Source organism: Setaria italica, chromosome VIII (genome assembly GCF_000263155.2).
Source record: "Setaria italica strain Yugu1 chromosome VIII, Setaria_italica_v2.0, whole genome shotgun sequence".
Lineage (NCBI taxonomy): Eukaryota > Viridiplantae > Streptophyta > Magnoliopsida > Poales > Poaceae > Setaria > Setaria italica.
In genome coordinates this window covers 86,530-105,974 of record NC_028457.1, presented here as the reverse complement: position 1 = coordinate 105,974, position 19,445 = coordinate 86,530, and the positions used below count along the sequence as shown (strand labels likewise).

General features: G+C 44.8%; 2 protein-coding genes across 2 annotated transcripts; both read right to left on the bottom strand.

The window, feature by feature from the left end:
- Window positions 1–215: 215 nt before the first annotated feature.
- Window positions 216–8,642, bottom strand: LOC101781435 (phototropin-1A). The gene is made up of 21 exons (XM_004978359.4): window positions 8,142–8,642; window positions 6,029–6,506; window positions 5,719–5,901; window positions 5,490–5,581; window positions 5,094–5,349; window positions 4,776–4,986; window positions 4,597–4,667; window positions 4,296–4,402; window positions 4,144–4,193; window positions 3,962–4,045; window positions 3,072–3,131; window positions 2,901–2,990; window positions 2,607–2,683; window positions 2,428–2,512; window positions 2,254–2,334; window positions 2,015–2,118; window positions 1,842–1,891; window positions 1,388–1,494; window positions 1,134–1,256; window positions 985–1,036; window positions 216–899 (listed from the first exon to the last, which is right to left on the bottom strand). Exons 1-21 carry the CDS (start codon window positions 8,152–8,154, stop codon window positions 544–546), a joined length of 2,730 nt encoding a protein of 909 aa, XP_004978416.1. The 5' UTR covers window positions 8,155–8,642; the 3' UTR covers window positions 216–543.
- A 2,871-nt stretch (window positions 8,643–11,513) lies between these two features.
- On the bottom strand, window positions 11,514–12,685 carry LOC101781034 (WUSCHEL-related homeobox 3A). The gene is made up of 2 exons (XM_022829426.1): window positions 12,156–12,685; window positions 11,514–12,060 (listed from the first exon to the last, which is right to left on the bottom strand). The coding sequence occupies exons 1-2, from the start codon at window positions 12,555–12,557 to the stop codon at window positions 11,773–11,775; spliced, it is 690 nt and encodes a 229-aa protein (XP_022685161.1). The 5' UTR covers window positions 12,558–12,685; the 3' UTR covers window positions 11,514–11,772.
- Window positions 12,686–19,445: the final 6,760 nt, after the last annotated feature.

Genomic DNA, 19,445 nt, shown 5'->3' with positions numbered 1-19,445 from the left:
TTCTTAAATATATGATGCCGTTAATTTTTTTTCATTTGTTTGACTATTCATTTTTTCTACAAATATTTTTATAAATAGATAAATCTACATGTTAAATCTAAAATACATTTAACAAGTTAAATCTAAAATACATTTGACAATAGACATAACAATACATATTTTACTTTAGTTAACTAACTCGTTCCATAGATTTCCATAGATATTGTTGGTCAAAGTTGGAGTAAAACATCAACTGCATGTATTTAAGAACGGAGGGAGTAAGTACATAGGGAGTAGTAGCTACGGAGCAGTAATGTATGGGATTGGTTTCCTGTAAGCATCTATTCTATGAGTATCTTGTTCCTTCCCCATGGTTGGAGCATCACATCACATTACATTAGCACTTGCTAGTCCTGCCCAACAACCACATAGCCAAGTTGACCATCAATATAATTCAATTGATTTCTTTCTGCCAACTTACCATATTTTTATTTGGTAATCTACTTACTTAGTGACACAATACTGACATAACGCACTACTAGCTTCATTTCATTCATCAGCCTTTCAGAACATATCAGTGAGAGCATCAGCAGCAGCTGTCTCTTGCAGTTGCAGAGGAGCCTCCACCTCCACCTCCACCTCCACCTGAGCGAGCTTGGGGGGCGTGGCGGCCCGGACGAGAGCCCAGTTGATGCCGCGGAAGAAGGGGTGCCGCTTGATCTCCGAGGCGCCCTCGTACGACCCCAGCCTGTTTGCAGGGTCCCGGTGCAGCAGCCGGTACATGAGCTGCCTCCCAGCCAGGCTCACCTCTATACTCGCTGGAAATCTCATGTCCTTGTGCAGAATGTTCGCAAAGGTTCTCTGCCTCGTTTTCCCTCTGAAGGGTGTGTAGCCATACAGCATCTCGTACAGAAGGATCCCTGATACCAACAAACATATACGCATGCTCAGCATGTCAAGCATATGTTTTGTTTTGTTTAGCGCAAGCAAGATGAGATAGGCTACCTAGCGCCCACCAATCCACAGCACTTGTATGACCAGCTCCAGTAATGATCTCCTGCAACATGTATACCAACTGATGATGACCCACTATCACCCATCAAAAATACAGACATGAAATGCCAGCCAGAATGAAATTAACGAAATATACATACAGGTGCAATGTACTCCTCTGTACCAACAAACGAATTCGATGCTCGCATTGGTTCAGCGAAGAATATGGGAGAACCCCTGCTCTTCCTCCTTTTCTTCTTATCGCTCTCTTCTGAAAGAAACACCTGTCATATCAAACAGCAGGACTAGTTATCAACTGCTACTAACAAAAAAAGAGATTGACAAGTTAAAACAATGGCGGCATGGCGCTCCACTGTCCTGTTAGATGTATTGATAATCAAGTTATATATATTACCTGTGGTTGACAGGATGTCAAGCATGACAAATCAAAGTCTGTCAGGGACATGTGCCCCTCTCTATTAAGTAAAATGTTCTCCGGCTTTAAGTCTCGGTAGATTATACCTGAGGGGAGAAAGAAATAAGAAGCGTGGCATGGGCCATAGACAATTACAAAAAGTAAACTTTTCAGCCTTCTTCAGTAAAATGTGATGAACAAGAGCAAGGACCCCCCCCCCCCCCCCCCTCTCCCCTCTTGTCAGCTAAGGAAGCCCATCACTTTCATGAATGGTTAATTCCTTTACCCAAAACATGCATTCGGGAGGTGGGCAAATAATTACTGTTGGCCAAGAAAGTCATAAGCAGATGCAAGTATGGTTATGGAATACTGATCCATGCTGATAGACGTGCTAATATCCACCACTATTCGGAGAGAATTTCATGTATATAATTGGTATGGTGTATATGGCTACCTTGGCAATGCAGGTATTCAAGTGCTGTTACCACTTCTGCAGCATAGAACCTGCAACAATCATGGAGCAGTATATCAAGCAATGCTTCTTGTCTCCTACTATAACAACCACCAAATTAAGAGCCAGAGCCACAAAATCTAAGCGAAAGAAACAGTTTCAAAGACCATGTTCACCTGACTGCATCTTCCTTTAGAACCTTCATAGGTTGCCTATCAAGGAGCATAAAAAGTTCCCCACCAGAGTAGTAGTCGGTAATAAGACATATATGTGTCTTGGTCTGCAACATATATATGGCAATATTGAGATGCTAGAAATCAGAGTATCATCCACAAAAGCAGAATAAAGGCGAGTAGAATAAATATTAACAAGTCGAGTATCATGATAGCATAGACAATTTATTTCTGCAACGAACCTGAAATGATGCATACAATGTGGGAAGGAATGGGTGGTCCAACATATCAAGGATTTGTCGTTCAGCGGTAGCTCTATGGACCTAGAGGTATTAGAGAGACAGATACATGAAGCAAAGCAACAATTAAAGATAGTAGTAACAAAATTCATGCGTGATGAAATTTGTTACTCCTACCTTGTTTCGGTTAAGCATCACACTTTTATCCATAGCTTTCATGGCAAAGTATTCACCTGTGCCACGCAACTCAACCAAGTGGACACTGCAATTCAAAAATAATGCACATGTGTACTGTTTAAAACCATAACTAGGAAACTGTTTTAATATTACTGAAACCAAAATAAAGAAATACTTACCTGCCAGTGTCACCAGATCCTAAAGGTTTTACAGGCCTGAAATGTTTCAAATCAATGCTTTCACCACTCTCAAGAACCTACAAGAAATAATAGCATGATCCATCTGGGAGATTACAAAAATGGTGTACGTACTCCAATGATCTTTTGATTAGGCATATATACTGCAGAGACTACTAAATTCTACAGCAGAATGCATGCCAGTCCCTCTCTCAAGTGTCTCTATGACTGTTCCCTTTCATCCAGTAGCCTCACAAATGGCATGAAAGTAGCTATATGTATAGGCGTATGGCATACCTTTTGGATGGCTCTCCATGATGCAGTATCCTTCATATGTGGCTTCGGCAAGACTGGTTTTGAGTGATTAGCCCATAGATCCTCCGGTCTCTAATATGACCATAAAATTCCTTTAGAAGTGCCCAACCATACTTAGTTTTATTAACAAAATGAGTATTTATTTAGTCTGACCAAATTAGCATCAGGAAGTTCCTTTGCAGCCTCGTCAATATTGTCTGCAGTGTTCTTAACCTGGTAAATGAACAATTCAGGTTAATGTATAAGACAACTATGCTTTTGGACAAGGAAATTTAGAAATTAAGGTACCCAGAATTTAGCGGTGAAAATTATTTTCTACAAACTAAAACAAAAGGCAGGCCATTTAAGGAGCGAGGGAAGTCACCAGAACATGAATTAACTGACCTAAAGGATGCCAACTATGAACATTTTGGGATGTCATAATACCACAAGTTTACTAGTACCAGTGTTGACCACCAGGGTTTAAGATATCTAAATACTTAATAGATGCTAGATGGTGCTAAATGCTAATAAATATTGCAAGCACGCACTACAGAAGGCTTGCTTTGATAACATATTAGCTACCGCAGATATATCTGATATTTTCATCTTTTTTTCCTTTTCCTGGTACTTGTGATAGCTGTTAGATATATGTATGTGCTGTGTGCGTGTAGGCCCATAGGCGTTGCCACGCCTGGGCTAAGGCCGGCTCCTTGCCGTGGCCTGTTGATTAGGATAGGCACCATATCCCTGAGATCTGTTCTGATTCTATAAACCGATCTCAGTGTTGCCTATATATACTTGTACCCTTGTTTAACCTAATCAATCTATTATCTCACGCAATCACAATTGCTCTCATGGTATCACGAGTCCGGGTCCTCCTGTTGATTAGGATAGGCACCATATCCTTGAGATCTGATCATCTGATTCTATAAATCGATCTCAGGGTTGCCTATATATACTTGTACCCTAGTTTAATCTAATCAATCTAGTATCTCACGCAATCACAATTGCTCTCAATAGCGAGCACAGATATGCTAGTCTTCAGTAAAGTAGATACAAACCAGCATGGCACCATCTTTTGCAGCAGCATCTCGAACACGTTCAGTTCCATCTAACTGAACCCCAATGAAGTACTGAACATCACCCTGGTCAACAGTCAAATATGATACATCTCAAATCTCTAGTGAAAAAGTTGCAAACAAAAATCTGGAGGAAAGTATCCCCATGGCCCACATTGTAGTACCTTCTGATCACGCATTGGTTGCAAGTGAAAGAGGTTCCAGAATTTTTTGCCTGTTCAAGTGATAAATAAACACATGCAAATCTAGTTGAACTCGTAACCATATAAAAAATATATTTGGGAATGAACATAAACTGCATCATGATCTTACACACCGCTCTTTGTATAATTTATTAACTGAACGGTGACCTCTGTTTGGTTATCTATGGCATCTCTTATTTTCTTTACTGTCCCACGGTCAGTTTCAGGTCCTTGAAGAAACCTGCAAGAGAAATATAGGTCAATGCATTCATTAGCCACTACAACTGCAGAACAAACAACAGTTTGAAGATTTTGCCACTGTGCCTAACTATGATTAAACAGTGCATGAAAAATTACAAGGGGAAGGGAGGTAGCATACAGGCCTCCTTACTTCCTAATATGTAGTTTCTAAACAGTTGAAAGGTCATCATTTACCTGCAGTTTCTTCCCAATATTTCTTCACGGCTATACTCTGTCAATTGCAAAAAGCTATCCGACGCAAATATCTGTAACATGGACCAAACAATGGATATAGTTTGATGGGAAGTTGATATATATGTCAATAGAAAGAAGAATGGTGTCAGCAGCAAAAGAGATCTGAGTTGTTGTCTTACAATTGGATTATCAGGTAACCTCGGATCGGTGATGACAAAATTCTTTTCAATACGTTCAAGTGTAGTAGCCAAGTCTATACCCCTTCTCATTTCTTTCCTCCTGAAATCGTCATCAAAGCTTTCAGGTCTTTCGTCATCACTGTCAAGTAGCGGATCATCTCTTGGTTTCAGCATGTTCTTCTCTACATTTCCATGGCCCATACCAAGAAAACTGCACAGAAAAATTAAATGTGAACAAATACAAGGAACACAAGGAAACTATGAAATCAAATTGCTGTGACAGTGTGACTATGTCATATGATTTATTTGTTATCATACCCCATAAATGAACGCAAGCCAGATTTTCTAGTTTTATTCCCTCCTTCAGGCACTTCACTAATTTTCTGCAGAGAGTTTCTCATTCCACTTCGAGAGTTGCGGCGAGATCCACTTTCAGAGCTTCTCTTGCCAGGAACTTCTGATTCCTGCGATTTTCTTTTAAAGGTGCTATTTCTTGATTCTGACAAGGAGCGTGGATTCTTGAGGGCAAGAAGAAGCTCAGAGACAGAGCTACGGGCCTGATCCTTCTGTCTTGCTGCAGTGAATATTATTATTCTTTTTCATTCAGCTTGATAGCAACTTGAATTTGTGAAAGATACATACATAGACTTACAGCTGGTATGGAAAAAACTTAAATTTGGAAATGTCAACTAACATATTAACTAGTAGTAGTACCATCATATTTGATTAGTGATTCTGGCAATCCATTCGGGCGAACTGCTGTATCCTTGGTCCCTTCAGTGTACTTACTCACTTCCACTTGCATCCTGTGATATGGTGACGTTAGAATGAGAAGATGATTTTTTTTTCCTCCAATACACAGTCAAGGGTACATTGGAGTACTGCTGGATGATGAAGTGGCATAATAATTGATAATGATATCATATGATGAGAAAGCGCTGACCCGATGAACTTGAGGACCCTGCCATCCTCATCCTTGATGGGGGCAACGGTCAAGAGGTTCCAGAATGGCGTGCCGTCCTTCTTGTAGTTGAGAACACGGCCGCAGTAGTTTGAGCCAGCTGCGAGCGCGTGCCTGATCTTTGCGATCTCTGCAGGGTCCGTCCCGGAGCCCTGAAGGAAGCGGCTGTATGCAGATGCAGTTTCCTTATTAATTACTTCCTCCTAATTGATAATAATAACAATAATAATAATAATGGGAAGAGGAAATTAATGCAGGAGCGGGAGGCGAAGAAGAAGAAGAGAAGACGGACCAGTTCCTTCCGACGACCTCGTTGGATGAGTAGCCGGTCATGTTGAAGAATCCGGCGCTGGCGTAAAGGATGGGGTGGTCGGGGCGGGTGGCGTCCGACACCACGAAGGTCTGCTGGAAGGCGGAGAGAGCGGCGCGGAGCTCCTCCGAAACCCGGGGGAGGGCCCTGGGGATGCCGTCGAGGGAGTCGCTGGTGCGGGTACTAGCAGAAGCAGAGCCGCCGGAGGGTCGGGCGGTGACGCCCTGGGGGCGGCCGGTGTGGTCGTCGGTCTGGAGGACGAGGCCCCACTCGGCGGCCCTCTGCGCGGCCCGGCCCACGGCAGCAGCATCATCCGCCGCTGGGGGCGGCAGGAGGAATGGGGAGGTTGGCTTCGCCGGCCGGATGGAAGCGGCGGCGGAGGAGGCGGAGGCGGCGGCGGAGGCGGAGGCGGCGTTGGGATTGAAGACCTCGAGGGACCCACGGGAGTCGCGCGGAAGTCCTGCATTAGTTAGCCACGTCATCACTCGCTTCTTCACTCCACACAAAACTTGCTAAAATTAAGGAAAATACTCTGCATGTTCACCGGATCCGAAACTTAAGACAGCTGCATCGACGTTGTCTCCTATCAGACAACCACAGCAATAATTTGAGTTTGTGTTTTTAGCTGTCTCTTGGTAATCTTCTATTAACACGTAATTTTCAGATAATTTATCAGACAACCACTAAATAGTTTGATTTTTTTGTCTCTGGTAATATCAGGTTCTTGTGGATGGAGTTAGTTGCATGGCAACTACAACTCATACAATGTTAGAGTAGTGATAACATATAAGTCGGTTGTTCGCAAAACAATAACCTCTTTCTCCCTCCTCGCTCTCTTCCACATCAGCAAAATCATATGTGACATTGCATAAGATAACCTACGGCTATGAGACTGTTAACATATAGCAATATACCGGCCTTTATATCATTAATCACCTCCCCACTGCCTTTGATCCAGCTCACCTTTGCTCCTGCTCTCCTTTTCCTTGTCAGGAAATGGTGCCACGTGGGTATTTGGGATTTGGGGTCTTTTTCTCCCAAGGACCTTGAGTTATTTTAGTGCTTATTAATATTTTATTGCTCACTGGTTTAGTAATCGTTAGCTTTCTTAAAAGAAGCAAAAATTTCTCTAACGGCTAAACACTAACAGGAAGTACAAATAAGAAACAGGAAATTTCAAATATCGTTTCCTTAACGGCAGGACTAGAACGACATGGAAAAATGTAAGATGAAATGGATGGTAGGCATATTTTGTAAAGATGAAAAAAGATGCATGCATGTGATACGGATCAGAAGAAAAAAAGTTAAAGGCGTGGAATTGGATCCGGCCAGCTTCTGCATGTACGTATGTAGTAGTGAGTTTGGAGCCGACCTTTATATATGTGATGCTCTCTGTAGCAGTGAGTATGTGTTACGTAGCTACTTTCGGTTTAAGCATCTTTTAGAACACAAAATTCTCAAAATGTATCCTATATGTTTGCAAAACGCAGGAAAGATTGAAAATGAGTTTTTATTTGAATACACAGTACTGCATGGAAAACATAGGAAACAGAACAGTGCGGTTGGACGTCGTATTAATTTTTCTCCAAAATTTCTCTGTAGGAATTTGAAAAGAATTGTTGGTAAACATGAATTCATTTGTTCCAACATGCCTTGGTAGCAAAATGAGCTAGGTGATGGGGATGGACAGTTGGACAGGGATGGGATGGCTGTCCAGATTAAATTGGCACATATCCATTAGACCATGGCATCGGATAAGGAAGAATTTGGTGGACCAATCAGAATAAAGTGTCCATATATATGCATGCATGTATTCTATTTCTTTACTTATAAATCTGGGAAAAGGAAAAATATATAGCAGGTAGTAGGAAAGGCTTGTATTTATTTATTTAAATAATGGGCTCGAAAAAGCAGCACCTGACCTGGCCTCCAGGGAAGGGGGATGGATAACGTTATGCTATGCATGGATATGATCCAATTATTAACTAATTATAATTATAGATGATTTAACTTCCATTATTCCATCTGATCTGGTCTCCATACAACAAGCAAGGGGCAATTAACGAAAAGATCGAAATCCATACGTCGTACATACCTTTGGAAGCCATTGAATTGAATTGGTTGACGACCCGTTGTTTAATTATCAAATCAACAGCAAAGGTAGCTGCTGCTCGATCGATCTGATGGCCGGCCTGGCGGCGGGCGGTGGATGCAGCTTCTTCAATTCAATTCCTAGCAGCTCGTACCTGCTCTGCTGCCTGCTTCTTCTTCTGAATATATACTAGTGGTGATTCATTCGGAGATCCTCCATGGATCTATCCTAGCAGCAGCTCTCTATCAGCAGGCCGTGCATAGTGGTATGGCCATGGCATGGAGGCTCATCACTCAACCTACCCATTATATTGCTGATGATGGGATTGCAGCAGCAGCAGGACCATCGAGATGGAGGACGCACGGACACATCGATCAGGACACAGGAGATCAGATGGATCTATCAGGGATCATACAGATACATCGGAGGAGAGGGTAATTGTACAGTACACTGGTGTAGTATATGCCCTGTTACTCTCTCCCTCTCCCTCTCCCTCTCCCTCTCAACACACACGCATATATACATACACCAGTAATTATTAGGAGATGATAGATAGATGCAAGTGGATACCATCCCATCCCATCACATCACAGAGGAAGACGACGATGCCTGAGCTGGGAGAGGCATCGTCGTCCATGACCACGACGCGCCACTAGTCGCTAGAGGATCGAGCAGCCAGCAGGATCGATCCATCGAGCTTGTAGCACGGCCGGCCCATGCTTATTGCTTCAAGCCCCTGTCGGCCCATGATCCAGGACTACATATAGCCAGGACTCTTCCATTGGAATTGGCCTTAGCATTATGTGTGACAAGAGTTAGGACACAAATTAATTGCTATATTCGCTTTTCCGATTCTGTTTCGTATGTAACGAGAGGTATGGTGTAGGTGTGCATTGGGAGCCCGTGGTGGCCACGTCGATGCCTGCATTTTGGTCACCACCACAGTGAGCACACCGTGGCGCTTCATGCGAGGACCTCACCCTTCGGCGACTCCAGCAGAGGTTCGGGATGTCACTTGGGTGCTGAGGGTAGATGGGAGGATGACAAAAATGGCTTGATGAGTATCGTTGTCAATGGAGAACTATAGAGGGGTGGCTGGAGGTGAGGGCATAAAAGGTCCATTAAAGATTTTGGATGGTGCTTATTAGGGGCATTTTTAGTACTCATGAAAGGGAGGTGACACCGGTGGAAAACTCGCCTTTAGTCCCAGTTGGTAGGGAGTAAATCTTTCGAAAATTCATCAGGGATAAAGCAATCGAGACGAAGGGGAATCTTTAGTCCCGGATCACTCAACCGAGACTAAAGACACCCTTTAGTCCCGGTTGGTAAAACCAATTGGGACTAAAGAGGTCGCCATGCTAGGCACAACCCCCACCTCCTTTAATCCTGGTTGAATATTAGAAATTCCCGGGAGGCCCCCCCACACGTCACAAGTCACAAATCACGTGATTTTTCACGCAAAAATATGCGCGTGCATGGTGCATGGGATTCAAACCCACGACCTCAAGCCTCGCGCATAGCTTCCTTACCATCCCACCTACACAGCACATCTAACTATACAGGGGATGCAATCCTTTTGTATTAACTCGTGAGGAACCCTTTAGTCTCAATTCGTGTTACCAACCGGGACTAAAGACCCCCTTTAGTCCTGGTTGACTAAAGGTCCGAGGGCTTTAGTCCTTTTTCAGCCACCCATGGGGGACCCTTTAGTCCCAGGTGGTAATACCAACTGGGACCGGTTGGTGTTACCAACCAGGACTAAAGGGTCGAGGGCTTTAGTCCTAGGTGGTAACACCAACCGGGACTAAGGGGAGGGGGGGGGGCTTTAGTCCTGGTTAGTGTTTCCAACCAGGACAAAAGGTCCCTTAAGGCCTTTTTTTTTCCACTGACCTTTACAACCGGGACTAAAGGGGCTCTTTAGTCCCGGTTGGTGAGCCCCCGTCAGTGTCTGAGTTTTAGTCCCGGTTGCTAAACCTTTAGTCACGGGCCAAATATTAACCGGGATAAAAGGAGGTGGATGGAAGGTGAGTTTTCTACCAGTGTGAGAGTGCGGTCGTGGACTTGTCTGTTTGGGTGATAACTCGCCAAGGATGGCTGGTGGTGGAGGATTAGCATTACTAGGGATTTCGCTTTCACTACCGGTTCCAAACCCTCCTTTAGTACCGGTTGTACAACCGGTATTGCTATGTCGATACTAAAGGGGGCCATTTAGTACCGGTTATGGATCCATTTAGCACCGGTTGGTAACACTAACATGTTTTGCGCCAAAAATAAAGCCTCGTGTCGTGCGCGGTTCGTGGGATTCGAACCCACGATATCAAGCCTCGCGCGAGCCTTCCTTGCCATCCCACCTACACAACGTATATGATGGAAGTAGATACGCTTTTCTAACATGTGGAGGGCCTTTAGTACCGGCTAGGTATTAAAGGGGCACCCGGTACTAAAGGTGCCCCTTTAGTACTGGGTAGTATTATGATCCGGTACTAAAAGTCTTTAGTACCCCTTTAGTACCGGGTGGTGTTACGACCCGATACTAAAAGGCCTCTGGGGTCCCAAAATAGATCAAAATATGATCGGTACTAAGGGAGTAGATGAAAGCTCATTTTTTTAGTAGTGTAGAGTGGCAGGCGGATGCTTAGGGGTGAGAAAGATGGGGTGGTAGAGGTGGCAGCGGGTTGAGCTCACCTAGGTTGTAGAAAAGGGGTAGGGTGGTGATCTTGAGCTCTCATGAAAGCTGACCAGGATGGGGTGTGCCCATGTGGGGTGGCGAGGCGAGGTAAAGGAGAGGCCCAGGGGCCCTATTTACAGGTGCATGGGGTTGATCGGGTGCTCTGGCTTGCCAAGTGCGCGTGGGACAGGGCGTAGGGGTTGGGCCACGAAGCGAAGGGGCATAGGGGTGGTAAAGGGTCCTATAATTTAGCCTAGCAAATTTAAGGATCGGGTTTAATAAGGACCGGGTTATAAGATTATATGATTTTGAACTGATAGATAGAATTGAGTTGGATTGTGAAGAAGGCACGATAGCCATGATCCATTACCACCCCACGTTGATGTTGCTGTGGGCTATGAAGTAGGCATATTTGGAGTTGGGCTGGTGGAATTGAAGGAAGCTTGGCTGGTGTCGGGCCGGGCCAGGAGTGACGGAGCAGGCTGGGTGAAAAAAGCAAAAAAAAAAAAGGAAACGAAATAATTGGTAGGCTGGGCTAGATGTTGGGACAGTATCGGTGGCCCAACTGGTAAACGAAACCAATTATCAAGAATGATCATCGACATAATATTTATGGGCAGTCTTAGTAGCAAATAATGGTGCAGCATCAAGAATGATACAAGACGGCACTCGTTGTTTCTTTGAGTAAATGGATCATATATATTGCAATGATGCAATGTGATAAAACAACCCAGCAGGTAGATGGATATGGAGGTACTTGAAGCTGACAACGGAAGCAGCTAGCTACTAGCTAGCTAGCGTTACAACGTTAACTAACACAATAATGCTGGAATAATGACCGGTACGTACGATTAAGCTTGCAAATCGATGGAAGCACTACTAGTAGATCGATGAAGTAAGGTAGACATGCATGACATCAGAAACTAAATAATAATTAATAATGTGGAGTATATATAATCTAGATTATTAGTTGGTGGATGTAGAGCAGGAGGAGGACTTGGAGCTGCTGCACTCGTCCTTGAGGCCAGTGCTCTTGGTGGGGAAGAGGTCCAGGGTTTTCAGAGGGCGACGGCAGCATGGCGGCAGCTCGTCGGAGCTGCCGCCGGATGCGGTGGCGTTGCAGTGCTCCATCGTCTCCCACTCCGGCTGCTGATGGTTGCTCAGCATAGCCTTGCCTCCAGCTCCTGCAGCTGCCGGAACAGCTGGAAGGGTGGCTGCCTGCTGCTGCTGCTGCTGGTGCCCCAAGTAGCCCCCCTGTCGATCGATCGATTAATTATTAGGTACATATGGTGGCCATGGTGAGAATAATTGCTTTGACAAGTTAATACCACATACACATATATACATACCAGGTGGTGGGGGTGGTGCGGCATGAAGCTGCACGTTGCGTAGGGGTGGTGGTGGTGCAGCTGCATCACCGCCGGGTGCACACCGGCGGCGCTGCTGCCGCCGGCCGGACTGGGACCGGGACCGGGACCGGGACCGGGAGGAGGAGCCACGGCGGCGGGCTGGGTCTGCTGCTGGTGGCGGGCGCAGAGGCGTCGGCGGAGACGCTGGCGCTCGCGTGCCTTGTGGTTCTGGAACCAGTAGAAGACATTCTTGCCCTCGATGCGGCCGTAGTAGGCGAGGTGCGCCGTGATCTGCTGGATCTCCGCCGCGTTCGGCGTCCTCACGCCGCTGCGGTACATCTCCTCCAGGATCATCAGCTGCTCCGGAGTCGGGCACCAACGGGTCGACGGCGTCTGAGGCATTATATATATTCCTAGCTGCTAGCTAGCTACTAATGAATATAATTGATCGATCAAGGTGTGTGCTAGCTAGCTGCTATATATGTAGCTACTATGCCTGATGATCAAGTAGCAGTCTGCGAGCATGAACTACCACTCCATCAGTTGGTTGGATGGAAGAAGGGTGATCCTCCGGCCATCAGTTATATAGGGAAAGCTAGCCAGCCCCAGCAGCAACTAATACTAGCTAGGGCATATGCGCGCATGCAGTGATGAGCGAGTGATGTGGGCCGACAGGAGGAAGAAGAAGGCTAGCTCTCTAGGGCACAGGCATGCAGCAGCGTGTGTGAGATCGAGAGATGAGACAGATTGGCGCAGCCCAGAGTTAGTAGCTTCTTTGACCAACAACTAACGCCCACAGGCCTGCTCTGCTTGCTACAGTCGTATCACTACTAGTGCTGCATGCCCCCGTGCGAAGTAAATTGGCGGTGCAGAGCCAAATTTACAAGCTCTGTTGCAAGTAATTAAAAGCTGCCTGCTCTTGCCTTCTTTAATTTTATGGGATACACATACATTACATATAGTTTCCTTGCGTACAATTACATATATACAAGTGCTCTCGATCATATATGTTATTGCATGCATTAACATGGTCATCCTATCATAAAATTCAAATGGGCATCCTATCTTGAGTACATTTTTACCCTTACAAATTGATAAGGCCATACTCTCAGTTTCCTTTTTTTTTATAAATAACTGCATGCACAAATTTCAAGATCATGCATGTATGGTATAACAATAATAAATTAGTTCAGAAGACAACACCATATGTCTTAATTATTAGAGCTTGAATCACCAATAAAATCTTGTTTGTGGTTTTTTTTTGGCTTTTGGTGCCTAAATGTTAATATAGCTAATGAACATAAGTAGCATATAAAAACATATAGGATCACATAGTCTAGCACATGTTGATATACTACTACGATCGAATTTTGGTAGATTTGATCTTATTAGACAATGCTATTTGAGTCCCTTGAGTTGATGTAGCTGTCGATGTATAGTAGATCTCTATTGATGATTGGTGATGTGTGATGGGTAGCGGAGGCCTTCTGGACGCCAGCAACTTTGTCCCCGGATGCGGAGCTCGAGCTTCTACCCCTCCAACTCCCTTAGCGATCGGTGTTTAGATCTTTAGCTAAATGTGAAAGAACTTGACGTGATTCAAAGTAAAGCCAACCCCTTATAGTTATATAGGAGCTGCAGGGCAGGGCCCAGAATCCTAAAACGCGCCCTAAGTTTTACAAAGTGACAAACTCCACATCTTTAGGTAGGTAGCATCCTACGTGTTGTGCAGTGAACCCAGAGGTCATTGTCTTTCGCGATGGCACGGATGCAGGCGGGCACCGAGCCAATGTTCCCGTTGAACATTGTCTTCCAGATGTTCCAAGCAATGGCCGTGATGATGGTGGAGCGGGCTTTGAGCGGTGCATCTTCATGGAGCTGTGGTATGTGCCCCCAAGTTCATCTCGGTTGTTAACCGAGAAGATCATGTTAACAATATTTCCAACACTGAGGCCCTCCCATCTTCTCCAAATTTGGCTGACATCGTCGCTGCCCTATGTGACTCTCCGGTCGAGTTCCTTGATGCATGGAGCTTAGATCTTTAGTATTCCCTATGTCACACAAGACGAGCAAATTAAAGCCATGTTGGATGCCATGTGTGGTACCTTATTAGCCACATCAGGCAGTAAGCAGGATAAAATGTAATGGCAATTGGCACCTGCTGGGAAGTATGAAAACGCATAAAACTTACACGCATAATACCATTATATTACAAAGTGAGATGTATATATGTTGGTATTTGAAAATCCTTACTTGCATTGCAGATATCCCTTACTTAAGAAGAAAGGGAGTAAATGACTGACCGGACCGAGCTGAGATAAATACTAACTTGAATGTGTAGAAGGGAATAGAAGAGGGAGGCAGACAAGAAGGGAGGATACGTTATTGCGCCCTGCTGTCCCTTGCTACTGGCATGACATTCATGGGATACTTGAATGCATTATTCATGCCGGGCGGCGGCCCTTGAATTTCCTCTTCTTTAAACCTCTTTCCTTTTTACTATCGGCGACAGAAGCCTTTCAATGTTTGTCTGCCTAGTGAGTGTGAGAGAGAGAGTATGCCCTAGCTAACTTGTGTCTATGAAGGAAGACTTCTGATTGGGTATACCACATCATAAGGTGATGATGATAGAACTAGCTGAGGACCGTTTGGTAGGGCTTATCTTAACTTTGGATTCACCTATTTTGCGCAAAACAAGGCACTGTATGCATGAAGCCGTTTTGTAAGCCGATGCCAAAATAAACTAGAAGCCAGGTGAAGCCACTATTTTTGGCTTCACCGGTGAAGCCGTTTTGGGAGAAGCCCTCCCAAATGTGGGCACACTATCTTCCTTTCCTTGTATTCTCTTCTTGCTCCTTTCCCCCTATGTGTATACGTGCGTTGGAATGAACCGAATTCTCGTGTCCAAAAATCCAACTCCATGTATCCTTGTGATAGTCCCTTGCCCACCTGGTAGGCTCAAGGGCGATAGGATGGTAGTGCATTGGCGGGTCATTGCCGTGATGAGGCGACGCAGTGCAGGCAGAGCAGCAACATCGGTGTAGGCGATCGGGGCAGCGAGGGCATCGGTTCTCCAGCGTCTGGGGAAGCTCCGGCGTTCCTCTTCCTCTCTAGCTCCTTCTTCCCCGTCCTCTCCTTCAATTATCCTTCGCAAGGCAAGTAGTGGCGGTGGATTGGGAATAGCGGCAACCGAGAGCGAGGGAAGCACGGCTAGGTTTAGGGTGCAGTGAGGGCAACAAACGGTGGGCGATGTGGAGCAACGGCGTGGCATGAATCCGGGATGGCCAACGCAAAAGCGACGGGGAAGGCGTTCGTGCTCGCGGCGTGTGCCGCGCGCACGTGTTGGCTGGTAGGGGAAAGGGGAACACAGGGTGTGTGGCTGGTGAGCGGGGTCACGTGTCATTGAGGCTGGTTGGAGGCGGTTTGTGCATTGGGCTGGGCCAGCTTGAACGGTTGGCAGGCCTCGGCCCGGGTTGTTAGCTGGCTGGTTTAGGTTAGTTTGCCGGGTTTGTTAGGTGGGTTGGGTCCGGCCGGGGTTAGCTGGGTTAGAGCCCAAGTTAGATTTAGGATAGGATATCTTTAGTTTCAAGTCTGAAATTAAATTTCAAATTTGAAACACACTCCATTAAATCCAAATCAAATATAATAATATTCAAATTTCACACTAACAATATTGAACCTAGCTAGAGTTCAAATTAATGTTAGATTAAATCTAAGAATTTGTGGATAATTCAAAGAAGACATCGTTATGGTTTCAAGCACTATCAAACTTTTCAATAAAAAAAATTGAAATTCAGTTTTTTCACACATTAACGTCTCGTGAAAACCACGGGATGTTACATGCATGCGTACTAGCTAGGCTGCAAACCTTAGTTTGCATTGGGTTTAATCTATGTGCTCCTGCAAGCTAAGATCGTTCAGTGTGCTGCTAAAGTTTTGATTGATCAATAGATCTTTACACTTGTCATTTGATGCCACGAAGTAAACTTTCTAGTAGAGAGACTAGATCGAGTAGACCATGCAGGGGGCACTGTGCCGTGTCCGTCGCCGGCCAGCCTTGTACAGCAGTACAAGTACGTTGGCAAGCTGCAAGCAAGCTATCTCGCTAGTGACCCGTCATGTTACAGATGCCGTCACTCATTCATGGAAGTTGGGGGCTCCTGGCCTATTACTATGTATCTCCGATCCATGCATTCCTGTGAGGCCTCTCTTTCTCCATCAATGTATGCATCAAAGAAGAAGAAGCAGCAGCAGCAGAAGGATGCATGGCTGCTCCGATCCATCGATTCAGATTATTCAAGAGCTAGCAATAAACTTTGTGCAGCTCCATTCATTGTCATTGGTGTGCATGCATGTCTGCCTGACCAACAACGCTTTAACTTAATTTTCTTGGGTTCTGGAGCGACGACTTCATTTGGAATTGCGCCAGCCTTTGTTTCAATTCGCTAGCTAGGGAGACAAACTGTTACCCGGTCAGACAGGTGACAGCTAGGCGAGTCTCATAAAGATTAAAAGTGATTTCCTCAACTTTCACGGTCAAAGATGGGTCACAAGCAAATTCGATTGGTACCTTATTATTTGCACGACACAAACAAGCTATTGTTCCTAAAGTTTTGAGCACTCATTAAGTTAGTAGCATGGAACGAATCACTTCCACAAAATTGCTAACATTGTGTTGACCAGACCAGGATGAGTTTCGATGGAAATTAAACTCACAAGAGACCACTGACTAGATGATTTGAAGCTTTTGGCCATCGGTAGAGTCCATATTTCATATGTGCTTGTTTTATACTAATGGCTCTAACTGTATGCGTTGTGTTGCGTGAGTTGTGTTGTTGTGATGTGTCTGATCCATGTAAAACATATCTTGTATGTTGTATCTTTTGACTTGGATGTACAGGTGTTGGATACAACAAGGTGGTCAGCGGCTGAGGTAAAGGTCAAGAGAGGTGTTCATGCCGAGAGAGTTTGTGCGGTGAAGGGTGGACATAGGGCTTGCGACCGAAGGACCCAAGGAGTTCGCATGAGATCATTGTTGACGGTCGTTAAGTACAAAATATGACCGTCAATATACTCAAGAATAAAGGAGGATTGGCATTTCTTACACGCATATTTGGTTTCGAATAATGTAGTTCCACTTGTCCTTGGAGAATATTTGGTTGCAGGTGAATAGCACAAAAGGATGGAGAAAGCACCCTCTATTGATCCAAGAAACACGCTTCTGACCTATGGGAGGTTGCCACGTGTGCATCCCATGGATTGAAGGGCCCACAAACTACCACAACCACCTCAATCCACCGGATAACGCACACAACCACCATTGGGACCCACCAAGTAGTCACCTGGAGAAAGGCGGTTGCAAGGGGGGTCCATAGGGGGTCGGCCGAACCAAGGGTTTGGCAAAACCACCCTTGTCCCCTCTTGTCTCCAGCTTCCATGTGTCGACGGTTTAGGTCGGTTAAGGGATATTCCCTGAAGATTCCCTCGCAGAATCGCCTCTTGGAGCCTATAAATATGAGGAGAGGGGCTCCATTCTAGGACCATACAACTAGTGATTCATTCTCTCCCTCTTAGTTTCGAAGATAGTGGAGTTAGGCTAGAGTAGCTCTACTTCAGGTTCCAGGTCTCCTTGGAGTCTAGGATATGGCTCTTGTATCTTTTATTCCTAGGTTGACTTTATTCTATTCAAAGTATACATCTTCTTTATATAGTGTTGTGCTTGGTTCTTATATGCATGAGTTAGATATATACCCTTGCTATGTTGATGTTCTAGGCTTATACACTCGTATGCTAGTCGTATACCCTTGCTATTGTAGCATAGGCTTATATACTCTCATGTATGCCTTGAGACCATGCTTCAGTACATACTTTGTATGCATATATACCTTGTATAGCTTAGTTGATCTATACTACGGCATCGGTTCAATGGCCATGTCTATGGCGGCTTCAACCCTTGTCACAATGGCTCGGGTCGGCTGGAGTGTTGTTAACAATGCAAGCATGGTGCTTGGATTACTTAGTTTCATTGGATATAAGTTTGTTCCACGGGCCGCAGAGGTAGGCTGCAGGTGGTGACAGCCTTGTTCCTTTGTAATCCTCCACATTCGGGTACATTATAGGAGTTCGTAAATTAGCAGTAACTTTGCTGGGCAGAACCAGCACGGGTATTGTCTCCCCGTGTGTGCCTAGGTGCATAGGCCTAAGTTCTATACAATGTATATGTATATTATGCTTGTATGATCTGTGCAGTATATAGGAAGTACATATGAACCTAGAGCTAAATCTTAGTCCTTCTCCCTAGCTTAATTATCTTAAGATGAATCCAATGTGTGTCACACTACTTATCTATCTATCTTACCCCTACCTTGAGTATTGTCTTTATCCATCTATTGTATACTCATATGCATAGTAAACTCTTTTGACATACCCATCTTTCTTTGGGAAATACCATACCCTTCGGAATAATTTTGGGTGAAATGCTACAACGGTATATCCGTGCGCTTGCGGATTTATTTATAATCATTAAATATACCAACAATCATATTGATCTACATCATCCATATATATGAAGAGCAAGAGTACATGGTGATGAAGATAGTGAGTCAAGGAATAAGGTGATGGCAAGTTCAGGTAGGCTGCTCGAGTGCGGGAGCGCAAAAGATCTTAAAGGTGTCGTGGCACTTGGCAGAGGCTGGACATGCATCGACAGTAAGGTTTTTGACCGGTTTGGCTACAAAAATAGCAGCTAGCCATGCTTGAAAGGTGTGCAAGAGGGTTTGCTAATTTTAGCCTCAAAACAATAGGATTGATGGTTTTGGGGCCTTAAAACCATCAGCGGAGGGTTTTCTGGTTTGGACCTCAAAACCATAGAAAACCATAAGAAAAGGGTTTTTCAATTTAGGCAACAAAATCACGGCTGAGTCTGATGCGTTGAATGGTGTCGAGTCAAAGGATGCGTGTCACTATTGTGTTGCATTGAGGCGAAGTAAAGTTGTAAAAGCGTCGGATACTGAACCTCACTATTGTGTAAAGTTGAATAGGCGAATCAATCAATTAATAAAATTCAACCCACTCAACTTCACTACAAGGGGCAAACCGGTCAAACTGGTTGCTCATCAGACCGGTTGGACCAGTCTATTGCAGTGTGGCACTAAGTGTTGCTTGAGACCTTCTTTGACTTCTAGCACCAACCAAACTTGGGGAGTGACTCCTGTAGATGGATTTCTTGCAGGTTTAAGTAGTCCCTGCATTCAAGATAAGCACACCCCAAGTAGATCAAAGCAGAATCAC

Bases quoted from the DNA above. Each gene is read 5' to 3' on its own strand.
- LOC101781435 (XM_004978359.4), bottom strand. The intron at 5,350-5,489 runs GTACTACTACTA...TATTCACTGCAG, and splicing joins ATCACTAATCAAATATGATG to CAAGACAGAAGGATCAGGCC. The intron at 4,046-4,143 runs GTACTACAATGT...ACTGTTGACCAG, and splicing joins AACCAATGCGTGATCAGAAG to GGTGATGTTCAGTACTTCAT.
- LOC101781034 (XM_022829426.1), bottom strand. From the start codon at position 12,557: ATGCCTCAGACGCCGTCGACCCGTTGGTGCCCGACTCCGGAGCAGCTG. The intron at 12,061-12,155 runs GTATGTATATAT...ATCGATCGACAG, and splicing joins CGCACCACCCCCACCACCTG to GGGGGCTACTTGGGGCACCA.